Raw genomic sequence first — 19,411 nt, 5'->3', positions numbered from 1 at the left:
TGTGGGAGCGGCGCATGCGCCGTTCCCACACAGACGGTGTACACTATATTGAATGGAACGGCTCCCGTTCGCATTCTCTATGGGGATGTATGTGCCGTATTCCATCTCTGTATGTGTCGTTAATCGACACATACAGAGATGAAAAAAAAATAAATGGCAGCACCCATAGAGAAGTAAAAGTAAAACACAAAAACACAAATAAATAAAATTTATTTTAATAACACACTAAAAGCAAATTGATATAAAAAAATAAAATTCGCGACACCTTCCCTTTAAGACATTTTTCAACCAATATGCCAAGTTTGAACATTGCCTCAGTGCACAGCTCAAACGGAAATGAAGATTTTGGGTAGTCTAAGCTGTAAAGGAAATCAGTATTACTTTGAAATACACCTCCTATCTCATCAATGGCTTAGGCTGCTTCTGTATTCTTCCCCCTGCTATTCACTGCAGCTCGGCTTGGTTGCTGTGTATAAGCACAAGCTCACCAGCAAGTGATTGTATGTGGAGAGGATTTCCCTTAGAGGGGTATTCCTATCTCGGACATTTCTAGATTATCTGCAGGGTATGCCATAAATGTTCGATAGATGCGGGTCCCACCGATATATAGACAGGGACCCCTGTCCTACCTTATGTTGCTCAGATCCGGCAACTTACTTACGAGGTGGCCGGGTTTACCAGAAACAGCTGTACGCGTTTTTTATACAGTTTCTGGAACTCGGGAGCTACAGAAACAGCGTAGCTTGTTGTGCTACACTGTCTACTGTACTTTCCTTTCTTTTTTTTTTGGGAGTTCCGGAAACAGCGTAGAAAATTGCACTCAGCTGTATCTGGAAAAACCGTCCGGAGTCCAGCGACTGTGAATATGCCATAAGTGTCCGAAATGGGGGAATACCCCTTTAAAGTAACTGCAGAATCAATAGGAACTACTAAAAAACAAGCCACCAGTGACATAAAGAAGATTACCAGGTAATGTACACACTTATACAAAGCCAAAATTAAGGGGAAGAACCCTCAATTCAGTTTTTAAGGCTGTTCATACCACACTAGATGTGTACAATCAGAGTATGCTCTGGGAGATACTACTGCTGCATATGCTGAATCCAAATAACCCTATGGGACCAGGTGCATGCCAAAAGAGTGACCCTTTGGCATCTGCCGGGCAGGTATATGTTGTTGTTTTTTTTCTTTTTACTGTATAGGTAAGCGTAGTCTGCTGCGTTTTCCTATAGAGTTGGCCACCGCAAAAAAAGTATACTGTGAGGGATATAATTTTAAGCATAAGAGCCTATGAGCGAAGTATGCGCCAGCAAAACATGATGTGAACCGAGCCTTATATTTCCTCGAATTGTTGCGTTCTGACAGTTTCTTATGATTATGTATTTGATAGCTGTTTTCCTTATTTGCAAGGTTTTTGTAAAACAATATTTCTTGTTCGTTACATTGGAGGACACAGACCGTGTGTTTATGCTGTTGCCACTAGAAGTCTTGACACTAAGGCCTCATGCACACGGCCGTGCCCGCATTTTTAGCCCGTGCTCCCATACAAAGTAACCTTGTGAACATCACTCTGTCCATCTTGGGCGGAATGTTTACCCGCCTTCCCCATGACTCCTGTTCTGCCCGTCCTGATATGGACTACCCATGTCTTACTCTCGTGGCAGACCCCGCAAGCGAACCAGGTCGACACGCCTGCCCTCGTTTTCACCTTCCTCTTGTGTTTCACCTCTCAAACCACAGGTGAGGACCGGTGCTTCCTCTCCCCCCAGAGAGGTTTTGTGTGAGGGCGAACTGTCTGATTGCAATTTGGATTCAGCTGGTAAGGGTTCTCCCCTCCCCACCTCATTGGCTGTCCTTATTAGGGCTGGTTGTGACATCCTACCGGTCACTGATTCTACACCCTCGACTGACTCCATTTCCTTTCTTCAGCCTCAACGTTCCCTAGCGGTCTTTCCAGACCATTCGGAAATTGAAGGGATTGTCTTTATATAAAGGAAACACCGGACAAGAAGTTTTCTCACTCTAGCTGTCTAGTTCCACATGGGCCCTCTTCAACGGGCGATCCTCTCTCCTTGGATTCTGTGGATCTGACGTTCATCCTTCCCCTTGCAATATGTCACTCGCTTTGGTGGTGGACCACCTCCCTGGCCATTCCCCGGGGTCGTTCCTTCCTTCCACTAAACTGACTGATCCTCTCCACGGATGCCAGTCACAAGTGATGGGGGGGGGGGCACTTTTTGGAACCTCTCCACAGGAATCCTCCTTTCCCATCAACTTTCTGGAATTGAGATCCATTTTCCTGTGCCTGCTGGCACTGGACAAAGTCATTGTCAGGACCAGGTTCAAACAGACAATGCCACAGCTGTGGCTTATGTAAATCACCGTGGTGGTGTTGACCGAGAAGATTCTGGCCTGGGCAGAAGCATACGTTCGGGCTCTGATGGCTGTACACATTCCCTGGGTCGCAGACTTTTTCAGTCGCAAAAATATGGATCCCGGGGAGTGGTCTCTTCACCAGGAGATCTCCGACCAAATATGTCTTAGGTTGGGTCACCCGGATGTGGATCTGATGGCCTACAAGTTCAATTGCCAGGTCCCCTGCTTCATCTCTTGAGCACAAGATCCGTAGGCCATGCGCTGTGGACGCTTTTGTCTCACCTCTGTCTACTGTACGTCTTTCCTCCTCTGCCTTTCCTGCCTCGACTTTTCCGACGGCTCAAGGCAGAAGGAATTCCGGACATTTTGGTAGCTCCAGATTGGGCGCGCCGTTGTTGGTACATGGACCTCGTGTCCCTATTGGCTGACGTCCTGTGGCCCTTGCCTCTCCGTACCAACCTTCTCTCTAAGGGACTTCTCTTCCACCAAAATGTAAGGTTCATAAGCTTCTCTCCTTGCGTTTTTTTTTTCCTATCCAGTATTTTTTCCTTTTTGTAGGGTGGTCTGGATCAAGGTTTGGCACTCAGCTTCCTGAAAGGCTAGGTATCTGCGCTTTCCATCTTGTTTGCCCATTGGCATCTAAGGCTGGCGTCAAGACTTTCATATGGTCTGGTTCTGTTCCCACCGCTGTTCCCACCGCTGGGGACAGCTGTAGGACGTCCCACGATCTGTGTGCCCCAATGTGACGAACAAGAAAACAGGATTTTTGAGTACTCACCGTAAAATAATTTTCTTGTCCAGTTCATTGGGGGACACCACTTCCACCCATTTTTTTCAAGGTTTTTTGTTCATGGCTGTCAGTTTGAGGGATTGATATACTTATCTTACCTTGTATCTGCTTGCGGACAGACAGAATAGCTCAGTGTCAGTGGACAGGGTATATCCTGTAGGAGGAGCCACTTTTTTATTTCTTAATGTCAAGCCTACTAGTAGCAACAGCATATACCCACGCTCTGTATCCCCCAATGAACTGGTACTCAAAAAAATCTTGTTTTAGATATTCCAGTTACAGAATATTCATAGAGTTCCTTTTTTTTTTTTTTTCCCTCTATTTTCCCCTCTTATTAGCTGGGTCTTACGACAATAGAATTATCTTATGGGATATAGGTGTTCCTGACCATGAATACAACTTCAGAGCCAGGTATAGTATACAAGTACTATGGCTACTCCCTTGTTTTATTGTGCCAGCAAATACAGCTATGCTCCAGCACTGGGTGATATTATTCAATAGTTAAAAATGAAATATGGTATATCTGAATATTATTAAATAGTTCAATATTGTACCCACATATTCCTTGTATAAAATTCCTTGTATAAAAATGTGGAGTGTTTGGAAGTGGAGACCCAACTAGTGATTAGTAGAGTTCTCTCCTGTGTGTGCAGGTTTTGTAAAATCTGGCTGATCTGTATTTCATCCGTCAGACAAGCAGCAGCCTGCACACAGTTCTATTAGAAAAGTGCATTGCAGAAGTAGAATGTCAGTGGCAAAGTACTATGCAGGAACATTAAAGGGGTATTCCCATCTTACAGATTTATGGCCTATGCATAATAGGTTTGGGGTCCCTCCCCCATTTGCCGATTCTGTGTGGACACTGTTCCCATAGAACGCTATGTAGAGGTGGCCATTCTTGTGTGAGCCTCTCTTATCAAGTCTATAGGAGTTGCAGGATCCCAGAGATGGGAATACCCATTAATTCTTCACCACAACAACCAGGCAGGTAAATTTCCCCGATATTTGACCCCAAACATTAGCAGGTTATGTTCTCCTGCATTTTTTTGGACAGGCTTGTTGATATCATCCACCATTGTACCTATTTAGACCAGGCTTCACAGTGACTTGAACCTTACTACCGGATATGATGTCGGCACAAAATATTGAGGTGGCTTTACACATTTGATGAACCCGCCAACTTTTTCCCTTATTCCTATTAAAAACACATGCAGAGAACCAATATGTCTAATGAACTAATAAATAAATAAATCATAAAGTATGAGAAATATATAAACTTTATTAGTCCCCACTCAGAGGACGAGATACCCCCTACAATAATTAGACAGACATAGTACAAAAACAATTAAAAAACATAAGTAAAAACTTTTTACTTATATTTTTTAATTGTTTTTGTACTATGTCTGTCTAATTATTGTAGGGGGTATCTCGTCCTCTGAGTGGGGACTAATAAATTCTATATATTTCTCATACTTTTTGATTTATTTATTTATTAGTTCATTAGACATATTAGTTCTGTCAATATTATATTTTTGTCTTGTGCTATAGCTAATGCTCTGATATATATATATAGGTTATTAAAAACACATGCACGCTTGGCTGAGCCGAGCGGGCGTTGGTGTGGGGGGTCTGGAGGATAAGCTGTCTGAAGTGTAAGGTCAGCTTTAGGAGTTTTTTGCAGGCAGATAATTCTGCCTCAAAACTCCATTTGGAATTTTGAGGCAGATTTTGATCTGCCTGCACGCCGTTTGCTGCGTTTTTTGTGGCGGTTTTTGCTTTCTCTGACTCCCATTGATGTCAATGGGAGGTCAGAGGCGTAAACGCCGAAGATAGGGCATGTCGCTTCTTTTTCCCGTGGGCGTTTTTTACCGCTCGCTGGAAAGAAACAACTCCCCCTCTCATTGAAATCAATGGGAGTCATTTTCGGACGTTTTTCGTTGCGTTTTCCGACGCGGTTTCCGCATCAAAAAACGTGACAAAAAACTCAGTGTGAACAGGGCCTTAGTGTGTTTTGTTGCAGTCAAAAGCCTCTGCGTTACAGATAACACAATACAACGTGGCTATGACATACATGATTGCAGCAAGCTGAAATATAGCAACAGGGAGAATCCAAAGCAACACCTTAGCTGTTCCTCCGTAGTAACAATCTAGGTTGTCATTCCACTGAGGTAGGATGTCATGTTAGGCTATGTTCACACGGAGTATTTTGCAGGAGGAATATCTGCCTCAAAATTCCGTTTGGAAGTTTGAGGCAGATTTTCCTCTCCCTGCACGCCGATTTTCGCTGAGTTTTTCGCTGCGTTTTTTGCCCGCGGCCATTGAGCGGCGCGGGCATAAAAACCGCGAAATACGCTTTCTCTGCCTCCCATTGAAGTCAATGGGAGGTCAGAGGCGGAAGCGCCCGAAGATAGGGCATGTCGCTTCTTTTTCCCGCGAGGCAGTTTTACTGCTCGCGGGAAAAAGACGCCGACGCCTCCCATTGAAATCAATGGGAGGCATTTTCGGGCCGTTTTTGCCGAGTTTACTCCGTGTGAACATAGCCTTACTGTCAGTTTGCAGACAAATGATTTAAATTGCTCCAGCCTTACAGATCCAACTCTGGTTTTTCAATAGACTGTGACAGCAGGTAACATCGCAATTTAGAATGCAAAATAGATACAGAATCAGGCCCCGTGCACACGACCGTAAAAAATCTCCGTAATTGCGGGCCATAATATGGTCTGCAATTACGGACCCGCCCGGTTCTATTGGCCGCGGACACCTTTCCGTATCGGATAGGTGTCCGTGCCGTAGAACCGTGCCGCGAAAGATAGAACATGTTCTATCTTTTGCGTTTTACAGGCCGTGCTTCCATACTTTGTATGGGAGAACGGGCCGAAAATGCGTGCTGCGGGGGCCGTGATTACGGACACGGGCTTGTGCATGAGGCCTAAGGTGGTGGTCCCATCTCAGAGCTCTAGGCTAATGTTCTCTAGTTTTGTTTGCAAAACTCATTTTATCACCTTCTTTCTTTCCAGCCAGCTGCTAACCCTGGATACTACATCTACTCCCCTGCGTCTATGTCCAGTTCCTGCAAACCCAGATCAGTTCATGATGGCTGCTTGTGTAGATGGTTGCTTTGTTTATGACATAACGCTAAAAAAGCAACAGGGAAGACGGTAATAATTTGTTTTTCTTCTGCGTCATATATTTTCAGAACGCATTGCTCAGTATTATAAATAAATATATCAGCTAAGTTGAGTTCCCAGTTTAAGTATACTGCATAGATAAGACAAATAACACTGAAATGAGCTTGTCAAGTTGCTCTGTTTGTCCATGGTTAAGCTCTGTTCACATAACGTCTGAGCATTCTATCAGACGTGGACGTCTGTAGCATTCTACGACGTATACCCAGCCGAGAGGTTCTAAAGTATGTCACAGTGGCATACGTCACCCATAGGCTATTTAAAAAAATAAATTAAAAAAAAAACTGTTTACCGCGCTATATGTTATCTTTTCTATATAGCGAAAAAAAAAAAAAAAAAGAGTATACCAGCTCGAAATAGGCCAAAAGGACACTCTTGGCCTTCGTTGGATGAATGGAGCTCTTTTTCCGGGCATATACGTCAAACGTGACGTGAACAGCATATTTTACTGCTGGAGAATCAAAGATCAGAACCAGGAATACAAAGAATAGTAAAATGTTGTATTGTAAATGTATACTTATGAATGTTACTGCATTATTCCGGCAAATATTTTTCTACATAAAAAAAAGTCCATTTATAACAATTCAATTAACTCGAAGTTTCAACATTTATTTTAAATTAGCTCCTATGAAGTAGAGTTTACTTTTCCAATATACAATAAGGAATCTAAGGACTCCGATTTCCACATAGTGGATGGACTGGCGTTTCTGGACGATGATCTCGCAGGTAAGTTGTATAAGGCTGTTGTATAAATGCAAGTGTTTTGTATATATTTGTGCATGAAAAAGTTGGAACACCCTAATGTGTTTTATAGATACAATACGTCAAAAACAGTTAACCATATCTGGGCATACAATATACATATTTGTACAATTGTACATCTTCACTTTTTTGCACACATTGCAAACATTTTCTTAATTGACATTTTGCAATATACACTAAAGAATACTAAAGACCTGGCCAACATCCATTCTCACCTCCCTAAACCTTCTCAAATGGCTTTAAATCAGACTTTGGCTAGCTTGTAAATTATGTTCATGTCTGTACTGACTAGGAAGGGCACTAGAGAAGAAGCTGATTGATATTTCAGAAAAATATATTATTTTATGTTATTCCTAAAAACACATAAGGGTGTGTTCACATCAGCGTTTGGTTTCCGTTGATGGGTTCCGTCACACCTTTCCGTCGGAGGAACCCATCAACAGAAAGGCAAATGGAAACCATAGCTTCCGTTTGCATTACCATTGATTTTAATGGTAATGCTTCCGTTAAAAATGGTTTCCGTTTGTCTCCGTTCTGTAAGGTCTTCGTGTTTTTTTTTGCAGAAACAGTAGCGCAGTTGACAACGCTATTCTGCCAAAAAACCCGAAACCTTACGGAATGGAGACAATCAGAAACCATTTTCAACAGATGCATTACCATTAAAATCAATGGTAATGCAAAAGGAAGCTATGGTTTCCGTTTGCCTTTCCGTTGATGGGTTCCTCTGACTGAACCTATCACCAGAAACCTAGTGCTGTTGTGAACAGGCCCTAATTAAGTAAAAAAAATTACACAAAATTGACATTACTGGAAGAGCATATTGAACAAGATTTCTCACAGAGTGGCTGCAAAGGCAATAATGGAAAAAACAAATGGATGTCCCAATATTTGACGAAGGGACTATAGTTCCCAAAACTGTCAGTAGCCACTGACACTCAATATAGTTGAGATAATGATAATTTTACAATGTCACAAAGACCTAGATGAGCCGGGAGAGCAACTCCAGTAGAATGAGGAGAAGTGGACATAATATGGCGGCAGTCTTGTGCGCATTACTCGGTGAGCAATTTGTGGTTAGGAGTATAAGCATCTCTCAGAATTTAGGCCAAATTGGGCCACATGTGTGAGTGGATGAATATTCCCTCAGAGGGGAGGGAAAGGTGTTTTGTGGAATGGTATTTGACAATTTTACTCACGAATCCCACGATCACCATACAGGTGACATCACACAGTCATTTTGACTTCAACTCTCCAAACAAACAACAGGATAGGGATGGATAGGGGCAGTTTAATCTTTTATCCACCACGGCTCACTGTTCCATTGTGATCCAAGATCTTTGTTCGGCAGCATGGCTCACTATTCCACTGCTCCACTGTGATCCAGGGTCAGGGCCCATCACTAACAGGACATCCAGATAGAGCTATAAAACATGCAGCACGGGCTATAAAACAAAACAGCAGGATTCGGCCGACATCCACCTCGTGACTAGGATCCTATCCTAATTGTCGGCCGAATCCTGCAATTTATTTTATAGCCAATAAGTATTATATATTTTTTGCAGTCTAGATTTATCGGCCAGTTCTCTACACGTGTCTGTGTGGTTATAGAGGTATCATGAATGCAATAATGTAAATTTTGTGCCATTTTTTTTTTTTTACTTAATTATGTGTTTTTCTGAATGAAATTAAATAAAATATTTTTCTAAAATATCGATCCAGTCTGAGTGCTTATGGTTTAGGCACAACTACCTATTTTTTATTAATTATTTTTTGTCATCTTGATATAGTTATTAGTTGAGTATAGGGCACCACTTTGACAATATTCTCTTGATATACAATTCTGACTGGTCCATTGATAGAGCTTTCTCTACTCTTTATTTAACTTTTCAGAATAAGCTGTCATATGTGTGTATTTGAGGAATAACACTTTCTGGCCATTATATGGCATGTTTTAGCAGGTTTCTGCAGGCTCTTTGTCTAATTCTCCGTTTTCCCTCAGCTAGTGGGTGAATCCTGACTTCTAGCATGTCTCCCATACATGGTGCACACAGAGCAGAGAACATCCTGGTCCACTATCTCTGTAGCACACCCTTAGAAGCAGCATGGGGGGGATTATACAGCAGTAATGAGCAGTATAGCTGAGAATCCAGCACTGGGGTGACATAACTCTTGCCAGCAGCCTGTGTCTCCTTTCTCTGCTCCTGCTCCACTCTCTATAGACTTCTATGGGCAGCGTGTCTGTCTCTACTCCCACCTCCTGCTATCCTTTCCCTCTCCATAGACTTCTATTGGCAGGTTATGAAGAGACACACCCCCACTTCCTGCAGTCTGTCTCCTCTGCATCTAGAGAAATAAAAAATATATAATAAAATTTAAACAAATATTTATTTCTTGAGATAAATTAATTTCTATATTTATATTTATTTCTTAAGATAAAGGTTTATAAGAATAAACAGGAAAAATGTCTAGCATGACATTTTAGAGCACTTCATGCTTCCCTCTGCTGACAGGCTTTATGGAGATGCTGATTTCATTTTCCAGCAGGACTTGGCACCTGCCCACACTGCCAAAAGTACCAATGCCTGGTTTAATAACTACAGTATCACTGTGCTTCATTGGTCAGCAAGAATAAAAATGAAAATTTGAGGCAGATTTCGAACCTCCTGCACTCATTTTTCTGAGTTTTTCTGCAGCGTTTGTCGTCCGTGGCCATTGAACATAATGCAAGGACTGCGGGCGAAAAACACTCAGAAACGAGCACTGCAGGTTTTTTCTGACTCCCTTTGATTTCAATGGGAGGTGAGAGGCGGAAACTGCGGCAAGAAAGGACATGCCGCTTTTTTTCCCCGTAAGCGGTCAAAAGCCACCCGGGGAAAAAAAAGCCCCTGCCTCCCATTGAAATCAATGGGGGGCAATTTCGGGCCAACTTTTTGGCGCTGATTCCGATGAGGTTTCCGCATCAAAATCAGGCCCAAAAACCTTTATGTAAACTGAACCTAAGGCATCCATTTATGTATATTTGATGTATCTGTTTAATGGATTTACCCAAAAAAGAACTAAACATGTAAACAGTAATTGGGCGGCTATTGAATAGTAATAACTTTTTGCTTTTATCATATAGTTTCTAAAAGTGCAATGCAAGGATCTATTTACATATGGAGCTGGACGAAATCTTTTGAGAAACCAAAGTCTAATAACAACAGAAAAGCAAAAGTCCATATCTTGGCAGAACTGAAATGGTCAGAGACGGATCTACCGTATTTGGCCTTAACAACCTCTACAGGTAAAGTGCACATTTAGTCCATGTTCATTTACACCAACTATATAATGCAACTAGTACAGTAAAAATAATGTACAACAGATATAGCCTATGAGCCAATGGATGTAGACATTTTCTGCTTTCACCCAACTGATTGAGTTGTGCTTACTACAAAACATTCATATATTAACGTATGACCCATGATCCCTAAAACATATCCTTTTATTTTCTAACCTAAACATACTAGTACCTTCTCAATGAATTAGAATATCATCAAAAAGTTCATTTATTTCAGTAATTCAATTAAAAAAGTGAAACTCCTATATTATAGATTCATTACACACAGAATGATCTATTTCCATCTGGTTTTTCTTTTCATGTTGATGATTATGGCGAACTGTTAATGAAAACCCAAAATTTAGAGTCTCAGAAAATTAGAATATTATATAAGCCCAATTTCAAAAAAAAAATGTAATACCCAAATGTTGGCCTACTGAAAATCATGTACAGTATATGCCCTCAATACTTGGTCGGGGCTCCTTTTGCATGAATTACTGCATCAATGCAGCGTGGCATGGGGCGATCAGCCTGTGGCACTGCTGAGGTGTTATCAATGCGGCGTGGCATGGAGGCGATCAGCCTGGGGCACTGCTGAGGTGTTATCGAAGCTCAGGTTGCTTTGATATCGGCCTTCAGCTCGTCTGCATTGTTGGGTCTGGTGTCCCTCATCTTCCTCTTGACAATACTCTATAGATTCTCTATGGGGTTTAGGTCGGGCGAGTTTTCTGGCCAATCAAGCACAGTGATTCTGTGGTTATTAAACCAGGTATTGGTACTTTTGGCAGTGTGGGCAGGTGCCAAGTCCTGCTGGAAAATGAAATCAGCATCTCCATAAAGCTTGTCAGCAGAGGGAAGCATGAAGTGCTCGAAAATGTCCTGGTAGACGCTGCGCTGACTGTGGACTTGATATAAAACTACCAATACCTGGTTTAATAACCACATTATCACCGTGCTTGATTGGCCAGTAAACTCGCCTGACGTAAACCCCATAGAGAATCTATGGGGTAATGTCAAGAGGAAGAGGAGAGACCCCAGACCCAACAATGCAGACGAGCTGAAGGCCGCTATCAAAGCAACCTGGGCTTCCATAACACCTCAGCAGTGCCACAGACTGATCGCCTCCATGCCACGCCGCATTGATGCAGTAATTCATGCAAAAGGAGCCCGACCATGTATTGAGGGCATATACTGTACATTTCAGTAGGCCAACAATTCGGTATTAAAAAGAATTTTTGAAATTGGGCTTTTTTTCTGAGACTCTAAATTTTGGGTTTTCATTAACAATTAGGCTGGATTCACACGAGCATGTTCGATCCGTAAAGGACGGAACGTATTCCGGCCGCAAGTCCCGGACCGAACACACTGCAGGGAGCCGGGCTCCTAGCATCATAGTTTTGTACAATGCTAGGAGTCCCTGCCTCTCCGTGGAACTACTGTCCCGTACTGAAAACATGATTACAGTACGGGACAGTTGTCCCGCAGCGAGGCAGGGACTCCTAGCGTCGTACATAACTATGATGCTAGGAGCCCGGCTCCCTGCACTGTGTTCGGTCCGGTACCTTCGGCCGAAATACGTTCCGTCCTTTACGGACCCAACATGCTCGTGTGAATCCAGCCTTAGCCATAATAATCAGCATTAAAATTAAAAAAATGCTGGAAATGGATCACTGTGTCTGTAATGAATCTATAGAATATGAGTTTTACTTTTTGCATTGAATTACTGAAATAAATTAACTTTTTGATGATATTCTAATTCATTGAGAAGGGCAAGTGTAATGTAATAAAAAGGGCTATTTTGGTATTAAAATGATGACCCTCACTAGTGAATTGAGTATATTCAAAATCAAATATTCAATGAGCTAATATGTCTATTGGTAATGGAATGTCAGAGGGGGCCACCTACCTCCTGTTTCCACAGGCTCAGATGCCGCAGTCGCTAGTGACCACGGCATCTAAGGGGTTAATCGAGTGGAATCCTGCTCGTTACACTGAAGTGTCAGCTGTAACATACATCCGACATGCTCATTTTATGGGCCGGGCCCAGCCCGTGGGCCCGCTCCATACTTCCGCCCCGACCTTCGCCGTATATCTACGACAAATGGCAGAAAAGGGTTACTGCTAGTCCAGAATGTCCTCATTACAAGTGCAGTCATGGACAAGACACTCTTTAAGCTAATAAGAACAACAGAAAGCTTAGAGTATTTTAGGAGATGAGCAGCTTAACCTGACTGTTTATTCAGTATTGCTCATCTATGTAGTCGCTAAATACAAATATGAATAGACATGTTTTTAGCAAAGAAAAACATTCATACAATAAAGACATATTGATCCAGGTTGTTCTATTATTTATTGTACTCATTTACAGAAGGATACTGTGTTTTGTGTGGTGATGAAGCTGGAAATGTATGGACATATGACCTTAAATCCTGCAAGGCTGACTTACAAAAGAAAGTGCAATGCAAGACTTTGAAGAAGCCTACAAAGGTATGTATGCTGGAATGCATTTTTCTCTCATCTTTGGTTGGGTTTATGTTGAAATTTATGATGCTGTATATATGAGATGTACAGTATGTTTTTTTTTTTATTCATTACTAGGTAAGTGTTGTGAGGGCAGGCAGTTTACACGTCTAACATGAGAAATAGATATGCCACTTAATCCATTTATTAAATCAAAGTTCAATCTACTACTAGGAACAGCTAAAATATGGCAGATCTAAATAATAGGTTCTACAGTTGCAAGAACAAGTAATTGAACCCTTTAGAAATACCTGGATTTCTGCATTACTACTAATAAAACGTAGCCTAATTGTTATCTAAGTCACAATTGTAGACAAAAATACAATATAACTAGGCTAATAACACACAAACTATTGTACTGTTCATGTCTTATTGAGCACATTGAACATTAAACACCCACAGTGCAAAACTCTCCAAGAGATAATTGGCAAAATGTGTTTCAATTAAGGAGATGGGATTGACAGTGTGGGTTTCACATGTGCTTTGCCCACTAAATAAAGGCACACAAAGCCTGGTTACTGACAAATCTGTTCTTCTCAAGAAAGATTGGTCAGTGTAAACTATGCCTCGTGTAAACACTTTTCAGAAGACATGTTATAGAGACACATGAAGCTAGAAAAGGCTACAAAAGCATTTCTAAAGACCTGGGTGTGTATAAATCCAAAGTTAGACAAATTGCCTTAAAATTGAGAAAATTCAGGACTGTTACTACTCTCCCTAGTAATGGTCGTCCTGTTAAGAGCAAAACAAAAGCAGAATGGGAAATCCTGAAAAAGGCGAGAAAGAAACCAAGGGTAGTCGCACAATACCTGCTGAAGAATGGTGTTTATGGAAGGACACCACAAAGAAAGACTCTGCTCTCCAAGGGAAACATTGTGGCCCGTCTCAAGTTTGCCCAAGAACACCTGGATGTTTCACAGTGCTGCTGGGAACATGTTTTATGGACAAAAGTCAAACTTTTTAGCACAAATGCACAACGCTATGTTTGGAGGAAAAAGAACACTGCACACTAAAATCTCAATCCAACTGTGAATCTTGGTTTGGGGCTGCTTTGCTGCCTCAGGGACTGGCATCATTGATCATTGAGAGGACAATAAATTCAAAGGTGTATAAAAACATTTTACAGGAGAATGCAAGGGCAGCAGTCCATGGACTCAAGCTGAAGAGAAGCTGGGTGATGCAACAAGACAATGACCCAAAGCACACAAGTAAATCAACTAAAGATTTGTGTTTTGGATTGACCAAGTCAGAGTCCTGATCCCTATCGAGGTGCTGTGACGTGACCAGAAGAGGGCTGTGCACACAAGGCATCCCAGAAATATTGATGAACTGAAAAATGTTTGCAGGGAGGAATGGTACAAAATTCTTCAAAGTTGTGCAAATCTTATTTTCCGCTACATGAAACGTTTGGTTGGGGTGATTGCCGCTAAAGAGGGATCTACTGGTTATTACATTCAAGGGTTCACTTACTTTTTCTCCTTGCACTGTGGATGTTTACTCAATATGCTCAATAAAAAGACATGAACAGTACAACTTTATGTGTGATATTAGTTTAGTTAGATTGTGTTTCTCTATAATTGCGAGTTAGGTAATAATCAGACCACATTTTGTTAGTAATTAATTCAGAAATCCAGGTTATTTAAAAGAGTTCACTTATTTTTTTTTCTTGCAACTGTAGCTCTTTAAGCTGGAATGTTCAGAAAAATAAAAATGTGTGAAAAATACCATTAGTGTTGCCATAGCAACCAGCCAGATCCCTGCTTTATTTTTTTTCATCTGCTCTGAGCATCTAAACACTAGAACCCAATTGGTGTCTATGGGTGACACTTTTTCCTGCGTATTTTTTATGCATTCGGCCTAAAAAAGAAAAGTGTTTGCAAAGATACTGAAAATCCCAGCAAACAACATTTCACTGCCTGTTGTATGTTTGTTTGGGGGAATTTGGTGTTCTTTCATGTATTGTGTCTAGGTTAGAATAATGGTGACTGGCCTAATGTTTTGGGAATTTGATTTAGGTTTTTATGGCTAATATCACATTCAATAATAGGTGTAGGACCCACTTGACTATAGAACTATAAATCTCTGTAGCAAGTCAGATGGGGTAGGTCGCGCGACCCCCGTTTTAGACATAGATGTGGATCCGTATCAATCAGATGTTTATGACATATCCCGTGGATATGCCACAAATGTTTACGTTGGGAATACACCTTTAGGATTCCTTTGAAATTATTCTTGTATACATGCATATTTTGTGTGGAGCAAATGTAAGGAAAGTAGTCAGAAATGGGTCGGGTTCAAGGTTAAAATATGTAAAATAAGTAAATATTACTAGATTTATTTTTTAAACATGGGGCATGCTGGCTATATGGGGGTCATTTTGCCCGCAACAGACCAGTGTTCTTATTAAATAAGAGATAAATAATAAAACATTGGTAAATACTGTAAACTATAGCAAATTCAGACAGTGCAACAAACTCTGTTCAAGGATATTAAAATACTATGGAGACCTGATACATTAGGTAAGAGCCCTGCCCATATCAACTAGCAATCTACAAAGATCTGTATTTATGTGCGTTACGTCTACCACTATCATCGGAGCATCTGAAAGTAGAAGATAACTGATCGCTATGATAACTTCTGGAATTATAGCTAGGAAATTCTAATAGTTGCGACCACTGTCCAGTGTTTATCTGCAATCTGCACTAAAAAGAGTACAGAGTACAGGTAAGGCTCTGTTCACACTTGCGTTAGTTATTTTCTATCAGGTTTCTGATGCTATTTGATGGTCATCATATCCGCCATGGATCCTGTAAAAAAAACGGAGGCCATTGCACCACCTCGAACAAAGCATAAGTACTTCTACCATGTTCTCCCCTTGAGACATAGCACATGGTTACAGTAGTATATAAAATCGCACTCAGTACTATAATAAAGGTTTTATACTATAGAGAAGTTTGTAGTTTGCTTTATGAAAAATGTATTTCATTTATGACCTTTTTTTTATATTATTTTATTTTTTTATTATGACAGATTATTAACTGGCCATACCCCATTGCCAAAAAAGAAAAAGTGGGGGAGCCCGTGATTAACATCGTGCTTGTGGATCCAGCGATGGAATACTTAGTGGCTTTAACCGACAATAATATTATTGCTATATGGAAGATACTGTGATGGACGATAAAATCATTCACACAATTTTAAAAGGCGTTTCCCTATGGGAACAAGATTTTTTAATTTTTTTTATGTTTGTGTGTTAAACTGTTTCGATGTCATAGTTCAGAATTTCATTGGGAACCAACAAAAAGAAAACACGAATACTAGACTGCACATCTCAAGCAAATACGAACTCTTTTTTACAATATCCGAAAAAACAAAAAGCACAGACATCTATTAAAACGTTTTAAAAATGCACAAACATGTGTAAGACCAGTCCTAACCCCTGGTTGGGCTGAGGGATGAACCACACATGCAGAAAGTGAATAACAACCTATAGGTCACAAAAAGGTAAATAATATAACAGAGTCTACAATGTTTGCATTACATAAAGTATAGTGGATGGGAATATAAAAAGTGTAAATCTCACAATGGCAACCAATATGCCTATGGCTCCATGTGGATAAAAAGACCCCATGTGTATTGCTGTTCCCGGCTTCAGCAGGGGCCCCGTTGTCTGTGCTTTTTGTATTTTCTGATGTAATAAAGAGATCATATTTGCTTGAGAGGTGCAGTCTAGTATATGTGTTTTTTCTTTTTGTTAGTTTCCATTGTTTCTTTAGCATACACGTTGACTGGGACTCTTGTCTATACGTTTTTATTGGTGCCAGCTGCCCTATTTGATACAAAGTTCAGATTATCTGCACTAGAAATGTTTTGCACATTTTCTAGATATGTTTATATATGTGTAATATTTTAATAATTAATTTTAAACATGAAAATCATTATCGCTTGCATCCATTTTTAATTGAACCCCTTTATGACCGCCAATAGGCATTTTCATGGCAGTCGTTAAAGGGGTTTTCCCATCAGGGACATTTATGGCATATCCACAGGATATGCCATAAATGTCAGATAGATGCGGGTCCCACCTCTGGGACTCACACCTATCTCTAGAATGGGGCCCCCTAAACCCCTTTCTATCTTTCTGTGTTCCCGCTGCCACATGTGATTTCCAACCATGTAAGTAGAAAACGGCGTAGCTCGCTGCGCTATGCTGTTTCCGTAACGCCCACAGAAGTGAATGGCAGTTACAGAAGCAGTGTAGCATACGATCTACGCTATTTCAGTAACTACCATTCAATTCTATGGGACTTACGGAAACAGCATAGCTCAGACCTACGTGGTTTCCTAATTCATGGCCAGAATTCACCTGCATCTGCGGCAACACAGAGTGGCAGAACAGGGTTTAGGGGGTCCTGTTCTAGAGATAGGTGCGGGTCCCAGAGATGGGACCCGCAACTATCTCACATTTATGACATATCCTGTGGATATGTCATAAATGTCTCTCATGGGAAAACCCCTTTAAGGCTGGGTTCAAACTGAGTTTTTTTGCAGGTGGAAAATGTGCCTCAAAATTCCGTTTGGAATTTTGAGGCAGATTTTGCTCTGCCTGCACGCCGATTTTCATGGCTTTTTTCGCCTGCGGCCATTGAGCACGGACAAAAAAACGCAGCGAAATACGCTTTCTCTGCCTCCCATTGATGTCAATGGGGGGTCAGAGGCGTAAACGCCCGAAGATAGGGCATGTCCCTTCTTTTTCCCGCGAGATGGTATTTCCGCTCGCAGGAAAAAAACGCCTCCCATTGAAATCAATGGGAGGCATTTTCGGCCGTTTTGTGGCGCGTTTTCTTATGCGGTTTCCGCATCAAAAAACTCTGTGTGAACTCCCCCTAAGGACCAAAATACGCTGGTCACTAAAAGGTTAAACCTCTGCAGGAAACAAGGATTCTGCTAATATTGAATTCATATTTTCAATTTGTTCATTTCATGTGCAGAACGGAAAGGAAAGGTTTTGCCAAAACATGTAGAAATGTGTTTACTTCAGTGTAACTGATGATAAAGATCAATGTGTCGTATTCTGAACCACTGCAAAAAAATAAAGGCGCACGTTTTTACATTGTTACCATTTACTATTTTTTTTGCATTGTTCCTTCACTCAGGATGGGTGTGTATATGCTCATACATTATGGATATGCTGTGCATTTCTCCACTAGAACATATATAGAAAGATAGATTGATAACCACGTTCAAATGATGGGTAGTTCTGACTATTTAAAGGAAATTAGTCTTTTTCTTTTTTTTCTCGGGTATGATTGAGTTATATGACTCCTAACACTTTTTGTCAGAATTGCTCACTTTGCAATAAGTCATTTTGATAAGAGACTAGTGCTGATAAGCTTTCAGGTTGAAGGGAAAGAAAATTTGCTGCCATTTCCATCTAGGCGACATTTAACCTAAGACACCCTCTAGTGGTCCATTTACAGAATACAGAATTCCCTAAACTGCTGTTCAGACCAGTTTGTTTCACATGGCCAAAATACAGATGCATTTTAGTGTTCATATTAGGGCCCTCAGACGGTCCTATGGTGAATTAATCTCCGTTCAGTAGAGCAGCGTGGATTTGGGTTTTGCAGCAAGAATCCAGCTGTCTGAAACAAGTCGTGGACCTCATTCATTCACACTTGTTTGTGCTGGCGCCATATTCTGACTATATGAAGTAGTTGTAGAATACGGAGTCGTTTTATGGCGCTGTTTACACCTCCAATATTCTGCATTACATTTGACTTTCGTTAAACAGATGAAAATATAGCCTATGGATGACAGATGCCACTGCTAGGCATCCGTTTAATGCGTCCATCAGTTATATCCTATAATGGCATCCATTTAATGGATCCGTCAGGAAAAGCTTATGATAACTTTTAACAGCTACCTGTGATTGATGCCATACTGTGGCATTCATCACTTATAGGCTACCATGTCAAAAAATGTATACATTTAAAGAGGATCTGTCACTAGTTTATTAATTCCCTATCTCCTAACTAATCTAATAGGCGCTATGATGCTGATAACTGCAGTGTGATTTGTTTTCAAAAACATTTATTATTTGCAAAGTTATGAGCATTTTCTAAATATTCTAATGTGGCTCTAATAGCCAAATAGGAGGTGACTCTTTCCCGGCGGTGTAATGTTATCTGTATAATCGTCATACAGCTTTCCCGCTTCCATGCCCAGCAACACAGCCTGATCATACTGGCAATATCTCCGGTTGTTTCACAGCTAGAATCTCATATTTCATATGACATCAGAACCAGGTGGTTCACAGCCAGAGATGTGGCTGTTTGAATTGATTCCTTCCCTTCAGGCTCTCACACTGTGAAGCAGCTTGATGATGATAGGACAGTGCCAGAGGCTGTGATGTAGCGCCACCTCAGGAGAATCACTGGTGATGCACCCTTGTCAAGTAAA

At 41.0% G+C, this 19,411-nt stretch overlaps 1 protein-coding gene across 2 annotated transcripts in view; it reads left to right on the top strand.

Annotated features, from left to right (window-relative positions):
- Positions 1–18,047, top strand: part of LRWD1 (leucine rich repeats and WD repeat domain containing 1) — a 37,191-nt gene extending 19,144 nt beyond the window's left edge. The window contains exons 11-17 of one of the 2 annotated variants that reach the window (XR_012881561.1): positions 3,505–3,577; positions 6,184–6,324; positions 6,974–7,077; positions 10,235–10,396; positions 12,798–12,916; positions 15,980–17,500; positions 17,544–18,047. Coding sequence is in view for 1 of the 2 variants with exons in the window: in XM_075854194.1 (XP_075710309.1) it covers positions 3,505–3,577; positions 6,184–6,324; positions 6,974–7,077; positions 10,235–10,396; positions 12,798–12,916; positions 15,980–16,120 (740 nt within the window). In the remaining variant the exon portion in view is untranslated. Of the gene's footprint in view, positions 1–3,504; positions 3,578–6,183; positions 6,325–6,973; positions 7,078–10,234; positions 10,397–12,797; positions 12,917–15,979 lie in introns of both variants that reach the window. The other variant, XM_075854194.1, reaches the window with a different exon arrangement.
- The last annotated feature ends 1,364 nt before the right edge of the window (positions 18,048–19,411 follow it).

The sequence above is a fragment of the Rhinoderma darwinii genome, chromosome 2 (genome assembly GCF_050947455.1).
Source record: "Rhinoderma darwinii isolate aRhiDar2 chromosome 2, aRhiDar2.hap1, whole genome shotgun sequence".
Lineage (NCBI taxonomy): Eukaryota > Metazoa > Chordata > Amphibia > Anura > Rhinodermatidae > Rhinoderma > Rhinoderma darwinii.
The sequence above is the reverse complement of the archived record's forward strand: the minus strand, read 5'-3'. Positions and strand labels throughout refer to the sequence as shown.